Genomic DNA, 10,165 nt, shown 5'->3' with positions numbered 1-10,165 from the left:
TACTGTGACCCAGTACAGGTCTGCTGGCCTCCAGAGCACAGCCCTCACCTGGGTGACCACGCTGCGATCAGTCTCCTCTGTTGTGTTTTCGCTCTCTCTTTTTTTTTTGGTACCAGAAATCGAACTCATGACCTCAAGCTTGCCAGGCAAGCACTTATGCTGCTGAGCTATACCCCCGGCCCTGTTGTATTCTCTTAGAGCCCTTGTACTTCTCGTTTGAGGACTTTTGGGGACTTTTAATTATTTAATGGGTTGCTTGAAGTGATTAGTTTAATAACCTCCAAAATGGCAGGGACCACACGGATTTATATCTTTAGTTACATCTCTAGCTCTCAACAGTCCCTGACAAATCATAGGTACTCAGTAAATACATGCTTACTGACTGACCAACATATGACGGCTGACTCTTAAGAATGAACTAGGAGCCAGGCATGGTGGCCCTCCTGCTTCAGCCACCCAACTGCTGGGGTTATAGGTATACGCCACCAGACCTGGGTCCTAGTTCATTTTCAGGAATCAGTCATCATGTGTTGGTCAATCAGTAAGCATATATTTATTGAGTACCTATGATATGTTGGGGACTGTTGAGAGCCCAGCACTTGGGAGGTTGAGGTAGGAGGGTCACTGTGAGTTCGAGGCCGGCCTGGGCTACATAGTGAGACCTTGCCTCAAAAAACAGAAACAAACAAACAAAAAAAAACAAAAAAACTAGAATGCCATGTGTGGTGGCACATATCCATAATCGCAGCACTAGAAGGCTGAGGCAGGAGGATTGCTATGAGTTTGAGGACAGCCTCAACTACTTAGTGAGACCCTGTCTCAAAAAACAAACAAACAAACAAAAATAGAACTCCTAGGGTTCTCTAACCCCTGCTCCCATCCTCCCACTCTGGTCTTCCTACCTCACTTCCATCCTCCAGTCCCACTAGTCAAAACCATGCCCCACCTCAGCCTCAACGTAAAGCTGTACTTGTGTGCATTAAATACCATGGCCAAGTTTTAGTCCCAGATGATCCCCGGACCCGGCAGATGCTGATCAAGTGACTGTCTCTCTCTGGCTTAGGATGGAAAGATGCCAGGAAAGATCGAAGCATCTACCCTGATGGGTTACACCAGGGCTTCTGGAAGGGATTTTATGGCAAAGAGGGAGGGGGACAGGAGATTGAATGTCACTGTGACTTGTGCAGGGCAGCATGATGGATGAGCAGTGAAAAGCCCTTCTCTGAAACATGCCAGACCTGTTGCAATAGTATATGTCCCAAAGGCCCAGGACTGTGTTTCCCCATAGACAGGCTACATGGTGCTCTGGACTTTGGCGTGAAGAGTGACCCCTCTGCTCCTTCCCAGTGCTCCCAGGGGAGGCCTGGCTTGCAGATGCCCAGCGGAGGAGGGAGCAGATGAGAACCGAGGGAGGTTTGGACTCCTCTTCCCAAGAGCTTTGGGGCCTTCCAAAATTTACAGCCTTTAAGACTTTCCTGCCTCCTGCAGATCCTACACTCTTCCTCAGACAGCTTGCAGGTTTCAGCTTGGATGCACAGCCTCCCTCCCTCTCTCTCTCCCTCTCTCTCTCTCTCTCTCTCTCTCTCTCTGGAGCCTCTGATGCTAATGCTAGTATTCAGATTGCCCTTGGCAGAAGAGAATAGGTAGGCCGGAGATCAGGAAGAACAGCCCCTCATCTTGCACTGAGTGTCTTCCTGGGGCTGGAAGCCTAGGCGTCCCCCGGCACATTACCAAATACAGTAGAAAGAAGTCAATGAGCAATGCACTGGCCACAGTGACATACACCCGGTGACAGAAAAGTAAACTGTGCTTGAACAGGCATGCCTTGGGCTGGCTAGTTCACAGTCCCCATGGCCCTGGTCCTGCTTTCCTGGCTCTCCGAGGCCATGGTAGGCTTCTGCCAGCCCCTGCATTTTTGTATCTTTTTCTCATTGCGTGGCCCCCTTGTCTTTAAAAGGCTAAACTGTTCTGTACTAAATTTGGTCACGCAGCGCTCCAAGATTCCCTGGAATGTCCTCAAGTTTCAAACAGCTCTGACAGTGAGGCAGGCCCGCCCCCAGCGTGGGGATTGGCTTCTCCTTTCCGGGCCGGCAGCTGTCCGGGCTTATTGGTCACTGCTTCTACCCGGCAAGGCTCACCAGCCTTGGGCTGCAGCACGGCTGCCGCGACCACTGAGCACCTGTGGCAGCGCAGGGCAGGGCCAGGGAGCCGTAGTCCTTGACCCACTGGGGGTTCCCTTGCAAGCCACTCTGCACTTCTGCTCAGCTCCTGTCCTGTCCCACTGTCCCACAAAAGCCGCAGCTCATCTTGCCAAGATGTCCAAGGTAGCCAAGTACCGCCGGCAGGTGAGTGAGGACCCTGACATTGACAGTCTGCTGTCCACCCTGTCTCCTGAGGAGATGGAAGAGCTGGAGAAGGAGCTGGATGTGGTGGACCCAGACGGGAGCATCCCTGTGGGACTGCGCCAGAGGAACCAGACGGACAAACAGTCCACGGGCCTGTACAACCGGGAAGCCATGCTCAACTTCTGCGAAAAGGAGACCAAGAAGCTGATCCAGAGGGAGATGTCCATGGATGTGAGTGACACACCTGGGGGGGAGCTGACTCCATGGCTAGGGTGCTGCTTGCCTTAGGAGCACAGTTCTCACTGGCAAAAGGCCAAGTGCTACAGGACTGGTTTTAATCCACTAAACCAGCGGTGTGTACCTCTTGCTCCTCATTTCTGCTCTGTAAGCCAAAGCTGCATGGTACATGGAAGTACAGCATCCCACAGACTCAAATAGGGCTTCTAGTGGAGGGGAAGCTGGGCAGTGTCCCTGAAGCATTCCTGGTCAAGTGAACTCCATCCTGATCCCCGCCTTCTGTTTTTTCCATTAAATTCATCCCATCCTGTAGTGGGGAGGGGCAAAAGGAGAGAATGACGCTGGCAGTCTCCTGCCAGTCACCCATAAATAGAGGGCTAAACCCGCCTTATGGCAGAAGGATTCACTTCCCCCTGACCTCAGGGGCGTCTCATAGCGCATGGAGCACTTGAAGGGGCTTGGGTAGGGGGAGGTGGGCTTCCCAAAGCGATGGGATGGCGGGGGTGTAGGCAGACGTCTGCAGGCTGGAACATGTCTTCACCTGATAGCTTCCATTTTGTTCCCAGGGAAAGCGAAGTCTGTCTTTCCTTCTTCTCCTCCTTTCATCCGTTCCCACTCGCTAGTGGATGCTCTTGGCGTTGAGTCCTTTACAAGCTCGCAAGGCCACTTTGCTAGGGATGGAGAGATCCCAGAAGGAGACAACAGAGAGGGGAAAGCAGGGATGTCGGATGCACTGGCCCACACCGAGGACGAGCTGCAGCCCAGTCTCTTTCTGTTTTCTTGGGTGTGCAGTTTCCTCACAATCGCTCGCATGTTTGCGCTTCCTCTGTACGAACTAGGACAGACTCTGAGTGTGACTTTGTGGGGTTCCACTGTCCATGGGAGAGGGTCCAGTGGGGAAACTATTTTATGCCTTTGTTCTCATTCTCAGCCATGTCTCTTGTACAGTAGCCGTTATGTGTGAATTCTTACAAGAAAAGTTTATAGGCTCAGTTCCGATCCTTTGCTTCACTTCTGTGGAAACCGAGGCACTGAACTTCAGATGACATGTTCATTCCCACAGAGGACAGAAGGCAGGAATGTAATCACCTGAAGCTTCTGTGGAAAGTCTGTGTAGGGACATAACCACTGCTCAGAGCATGCTGGTGGACAGGGCTCCAAGTTCTTAAATCCTTGAAAGTAGGGAGGAGACGAGAAGGAGGGAGAGGAGGGTCCATGCAACCTGTCTCCACCTTTGTTTAAGGCTTTGCCAAGAAGTAGGGAGAATGTGGGAAGCCAGGGCCTTGGGAATTACTATCCTAAGGGCAAGGCACTTGCCCCTGGTGCAGCTCCGATAATGATGAATAAACACCAAAACTTTTATGGGGAAAAAATGAGGGGCCCTACTGTGAGGGTCTGGCACCTCACGCTAGCTATTGCGAAACATAGAAAAAAATGAAATGTAACCAAATGCCTTGGCCCCCCTGTGACCCTCCTACCCTGACCATACATGTTCTGGGCTCATGGCTGCCTTGTGTCCAGTGCTTCTGGAGGCTGAAGTCGAACAGCACTTTTTTTTCAAGGTGCTGGGATCAAGTCCACGGCCTTGTGCATGCTAGACCAGTGCTCTACCACTGAGCTACACCCCTAGCCTCCGCCAAGCACTTGGTCACAGAGTAGAGAGGGCAGGCAGCTCTTGGGCTCCTAAAACTTTCATTCTCCAGCTTTTCTGCTCAGCCTGTCAAGACCGTGCCTGCCTCTCCTCTCCTGCCTGCCTCTCTGCATGCCCACGTTGGTTCTGTAGACAGAGCCCAAGTCAGGGAGTGAGGGTGCAGTGTGGGTGTGTGGGGAACATGCACCCTCTGAGTAAGGAGCCACACTGAGGACAGTTTTCCCTCATGGAGACAGCGCTCGGATCCACTCCTCCTCCGGCAGTCCTCGGGCCTGTGCTGGCACAGGGGCTGCCCGGAGTTCAGGGTCTATCCTGAGCAGTGGGTGGAAGTCATCTCTGTAAATCTTGGGAAATGGGAATGAACCCCCAAAAGTGGCCACTTTTGACCATTAACAAAATAGTGGGTGGTGGGACAAGGACTTGAATTTAATTATCGGGAGGACCTGGTGTGAGTACCGGCGGATACACAGTACTATCCGTGTATCCAAGTCTCAGGGGCAGTAGTCCTCACCTCATGGGCTCGTGCTGAAAACTAAACGCGCTCCATGCGGAAAGCTCTTGGCCCTTAGCATGGAGCCTGGCGTATGACAGGCACTGCACAGACAGGAGCCATGGAATCATGAATTCATTTGGGTCAAGGAACCCAGAAATGGGTGACACGAAGCAAAGCAAATCTCTGTCCTTCCCAGCCTGCCCCTTCCCTTGGTCCCCGAGGGCTGTGAGGCCACTGCTGCCCGTGAGTTAGTGGCCACAGCAAGTGGGTGAATCCTGGGTGCTCAGCACGCCATGGAGCAGTGGCAGCAGCTCCCATTGCACACTCTGGCCTCGGCCTGCCCTCCACGAAGTAGTCAAACCCAGTCTGTGACCCGTCCCTGGGCCCGCGCAGGAGCAGCAAGGTGAGCGTCTCCCGAGAACCTTCTATATGCCTCGTACCTCCACCTTGTCTTTTATTTCAAGCCTCACAAGTCTTGGGACGTAGGTATTTTCATCCCTATTATACAGAGCAGGAGAATAAATCTCAGCGAGGTCGAATAACTGTCATTGAATAACACAGCTAATAAGGGGCCTGCCTGACTTTAGGATCTATGCTTTTTCTCCCCTCTGCCCTACTAGGGGGCCAAAAGGGCACTAATGCCAGTCCTTGCTCTGCAGAACTTCTAACCCAGGGAGGGTCTCCATGCAGGTGATACAGAGCCACCAGAGACGTGTCACCAGGTGCACAGGCCCGTGGTTCCAGGAGTGGCAGTTGTGGCACAATCTGCAGAGGACTGATCTCCCACCCCATGAGGACTGGGACGGCTAAACTGCGTGGGTTAGGGAAAGATAGCAAACGGTACCAAGGCTTTTTGTCAGTTACCTTTAGATATACAAACGGTATTCAGTTATACTTTCATGTGGATGCTTATCTCTTAGACACAGCTTTTGAAATATTTGTGGAAAAATTGATGAGGAAGTTTATTTAAAATGGTTGAGGTTGGAGTAGAGGGGACAGAACCATGGGTTGATGATTGCTGACGCTGGGTGATGGCTCTACGAGGGTGTTCATTAACTGTTTTCTCCACCTTTGTATATATGTTTGAAATTTTCTGGCATAAAACAATTTAAGCTGTGCATATACCTGTAATTCTAGCACTCAGGAGGCTGAGATAGGAGGATTGCTGCCTGGGCTACATAGTGAGTTTCCGACCACCCTTAATTACACAGCGAGACCCTATCTCAAAAAAACAAAAACAAAAACAAATTAAAAATAAAAACCAAGAGTGGGAAGTGGGCCCGTAGGGGTCATCAGCCCTGCTTTTCTGGCCATGAGGATTCATACCATGGCGTCAGGAAGTGGGTCTAGAGTGTGGGAGGGCCCAGGGCTGTTTTGCTCTCCGGGGAATGGACGCTTCAGGGGTCTTCCAGATCGATTACCACCGCCTGTGGATATTGCCCCATGGCCTCTTCCAGGCCATTTCTGTCCCGCTGCTCCTAGGCACCGCCACCTCCGGAAGGCCTTTCCAACGCAGGCACCTGTCTGAGCACTCCAACAGCAGCTTGGCAACCCTCAAGATATCCCTTTTTTTTTTGGTGCTGGTGATGGAACCCAGAGCCTTCAGCAAATTAAGCAGGTACTTTATCACCGAGCAACCCCCCTCCGCCCCCGGCTTTTCCCCTTTGTAATCATCTGCTTTCCTGGCCGTATCTCTTACCAGCCTGTGTGGTACCGAAGACAAATGCTTAAAAAAAAAGTCCCGGCACTCAAAACACACACACACACACACACACACACACACACACACACACACGTTTGTTGCTTGAAGCTCAGGGGGTTAGGGTTTGGTAGGAGGTGGGGCTTGGCAGTACTGCCCTGCCCTCCCTTTAAAGGGCCTGTCTAAGCTCAAGTTTCAGGAACCAGATCCCAACCCGGGTGTTCTCTTCCCTTTCCAATTGGGAAAAATCCTCTCCCGCTGCTGCCCTCTTCCTTCTCCCTGGGGCAGTGGGCTAAGGCTTAGCACCTGCAGGCAGCCGGGCCCAGGGGCAGCTAAGCTTGGGGGAGGAGTGAATCTGAGAAGCATATCTGCAGCACCCCACCATGAGCCTGAGCCTCTGCAGCTGCCTCCCCTACCAGTCCGGGGTTCCAATTCACAGCCCAAGAACCCTAGTGTCCCAGCAGGGGTGAGGGCCCCCAAGGCTGAGAAGGCCTGAGCCAGAGCTCAGAATGCCCTTTACAGACAGAGGGCTCAGCCGGTCAGAAGCGCACCAGGCAGCATGGCTCACTGCTTAAGGAGATTAACCCCGACTGGTACACACTCAAAATAGCCCCGGAGGCCAGGGCAGAGAGGGCAGGAGAGGTGATGGGGGCCTGTTGACCCCAGGAGGCAAGAACAGGCACCCAGAGAGGGCTGGACAGGTGTAAAATCCCTCCCTGGAGTTTGACAGCTGCCTGCACCCAGAATGCAGAAAAGCAGCTGACTGTTCTTAAGCTAGGTGATGGGATCCGTAGATGTTTGTCTCCAGTACTCTTACTCATATAAGTTTTCTCTCTCATGTGTACATAATACGTATTTAACTTAAAGAATTTTGGGCAAATGGGGCAATTGGTAGCTCCCTTGTGCAGCATGTCCCTGTGTGCCACTGGTCTTCTCGTCCATGGACAGCAAGCGTAAGAGTGTGGCTGGGAACATGCCAGAGGGACCCTCAGATGGACAGGACCAAGGAGGTCTTGTAAGAGTAAAATGGTTCATCAGCGAGGAGGAAGGAGATGATTCCAAGGCGGGCCCAAGTGCCGCTGGCAGAGGGGAGGTTGCGACCTGCGTAGTGGGAGGCTGGAGGCTTCAGGCTTCGGGAGGGGAGTCACTGTGGGCAGGAAGGTGAGGGCACAGCCCTGGTCTTACCTGTCTGACTTGGCTACCTGGTCACAGTTTTTTCAAGAGACGGGAGTACCCACGTCAGACCATATCAGCATGTCCACAGGTGGGCCCAGAGTGGACAGAGCCTTGCATGAAGTGCCCCAGGAGAGAGATGAGACCTACACTCTGCGTGTATGTGTGTGTGTGTGTGTGTGTGTGTGTGTATATGTGTGTGTGTGAGAGAGAGAGAGAGCACAGGAGCATCAACAAAGCATAATGAAGGGGCACGGGGGGTGGGGGGAGGGCGAGCTATTCCTTGCATGCCTGCCAAATTGGAGAAACAGGAATTTCCTGGCCCATAGTACGCAATCCTTTCCAGTTGGGCTGTTTTGTGTTTATTAGACTACTCTGGGCATAATCAACAAAAAGAAGAGGTCTGGACCCAGAGTATCCTTTCCCTTTGACGAGATAGAAAGCCCATAGGTGTTCGGAGTCAGGTCCAGGTCTGAACTGTGCTTTCAGAGCCAGTGATTTGAGTAACTTTTGGGGGAAGCGAAGAACATTAACTGCAGTGAGCACCTTCCGGTGCCAAGGGCATCATCAGTCCCACCTCCTCAGCGGGCTTCTTGAGCGTCTGTTACCTGTCTAAGGGGAATGCAAAAAGCAACCTTGAACAAGGCCAAGGAGAGTAGCAGAAGGGGTGGTAGGATTGCAAGTTGAGACCAGCCTGAGCACTTTAGCAGGACTATGTCTCAAAATGAGTAAAAAAGGCTCAGAATGTAACTCAGGTTTCAATTCCCAACACTGGGGGGAAAGTGGTTTTAAAAAATCAGCCTTGAAGGGTTTTTGTGAGGAGTAAATAAGATAAGGTACTAAAAGTCTGCAGCACGTCAGGGAAGTGAGAATTTGCTCATGCTAAGTTCTTCAGGCTTTATACTTGAGTATGCCAGTCAATACTTTCATCTCACGGGGTTAAAAAAATACTGTCAGTGGGAGTGAAAGAGTGACGGAAGCTGGGCGTGGTGGCGCACGCCTGTAATCCTAGCACTCAGGAGGCTGAGGCAGGAGGATGGTTGTGAGTTCAAGACCAGCCTGGGTTACAAAGTGAGCTCAAAGCAAGTCTGAACTGCACAGCGAGACCCTGTCTCAAAAAAAGACAGAAACCAAAAAACCTCTAAGAGTGACAGAAAAAGGGAGAGAGAGGGGAGAAAGAAAAACAAGGAACTAATTTTAAGGAGGAAGGAAAAGCTTGCTTAAACTGCCTGGCTCCAGTGGCTTTGTTTCTTGTTGTTTCTGCCTAATTTATTTTACACCCCAGTGTGCAGGGCCCCAGGAATGGCAGAGGAAAGGAGAACAGGGAGAGGTTGTGGCGCTAGAGAATTCCCCTTGTCTGCAACCTTCCGCCCGAGCACGGTCTCAGAAAGCCAAGGCTGCTTTGGAAGAACTGGGCTTCAGCTATGTCCGCTGGGTCCGCTGCAGAAGCCCAGAGCCAGGTCGTCAGGACACTGTGTACAGACAGCTAGGAGTAGAAAGGCCCCCGGCCCATACCCGCCACCCTCTCCTGCCCTCACCTGCCTCTCCTCCCCAGGAGCCACTGCAGGTCTTCCAGCAGCGGGGAGCTGGAGGTGCAGTGTCCTCAGGGCAGAACGTCAGAGGAAGCTCTTGCACCCAGGCATTGAGTCCAGGGCTTAGCATAGTCTCTTCCAGGGCCAGCCAGGCCTGGAGCCCTGTCCCATCCTTCTTTGCCAGTTGCTGGCTGCGTGACCTGACCGGAACAAGTTACCTTTCTGAACCCGAGTTCTCCTGTCTATAAAATGGAAAATGAAAATTGCAATACCTGTGAGATTGTTGTGAGGTTTAAGTAAAATGATCCACATAAGTCACCAACCAGTGTGCTGGGTTGAAAACCCAGTGCTAAGGACTCGTGAACGCTTTTTTCCCCTTTCTTTCACTCCCATTTATTCTACTCACCTCCTCCTCCTCCTCCTCTTCTTCCTCCTCCTTCTCTTTGTGGTGCTGGGGATTGAGTCTGAGACATCAATCCTGCTAAGCATAGAAGGCTCTGCCATGGAGCTACACTCTCAGGCTCTTCATTCTTTTATACACAGGATTCATTTTTTTGAGACAGGGTCTCACTATGCAGTTCAGGCTGATCTTGAGCTTACTTTGTAGCCCAGGCTGGTCTCAAACTTGCAACAATCCTCCTGCTTCAGCCTCCCGAGTACTGGGTTTACAGGTGTGTGCCACCACACCTGGATATACACAGGATTCATTAATAATGCTTTATAAATCACGCCACAGCTATATATGCACACCCATGTTTATAGCAGCACATGCCTATCAACCAAGGAATGGATAAAAAAGATGTGGTTTTTTAAATATACAATGGAGTACTACTCAGCCATAAAGAAGGATAGACTTGAGACATTTCTAGCTAAATGGATGCACCTTGAGACCATACTCTTAAGTGAAATAACCAGACACACATGGGTAACTGTCACATTGTCTCCCTGGTGTGAGAAACTGAGAGAGTAAATAAGGACCAAAATGTACAATAGATATTGTGAAATAGCAAGAAATTGTTCAAAAATAAAGAGCAA

General features: G+C 51.4%; 1 protein-coding gene across 1 annotated transcript in view; it reads left to right on the top strand.

The window, feature by feature from the left end:
- Window positions 1–2,067: 2,067 nt before the first annotated feature.
- Window positions 2,068–10,165, top strand: part of Lmod1 (leiomodin 1 (smooth muscle)) — a 45,811-nt gene continuing 37,713 nt past the window's right edge. Inside the window, exon 1 of the mRNA XM_005375196.2 lies at window positions 2,068–2,576. Coding sequence (XP_005375253.1) covers window positions 2,316–2,576 — 261 coding nt within the window. The 5' untranslated portion in view covers window positions 2,068–2,315. The remainder of the gene's footprint in view (window positions 2,577–10,165) is intronic.

The sequence above is a fragment of the Chinchilla lanigera genome, unplaced genomic scaffold, assembly GCF_000276665.1.
Source record: "Chinchilla lanigera isolate Chin_1 unplaced genomic scaffold, ChiLan1.0 scaffold00005, whole genome shotgun sequence".
NCBI classification, from domain to species: Eukaryota; Metazoa; Chordata; class Mammalia; order Rodentia; family Chinchillidae; genus Chinchilla; species Chinchilla lanigera.
This window is presented reverse-complemented; position numbering and strand designations above follow the sequence as displayed.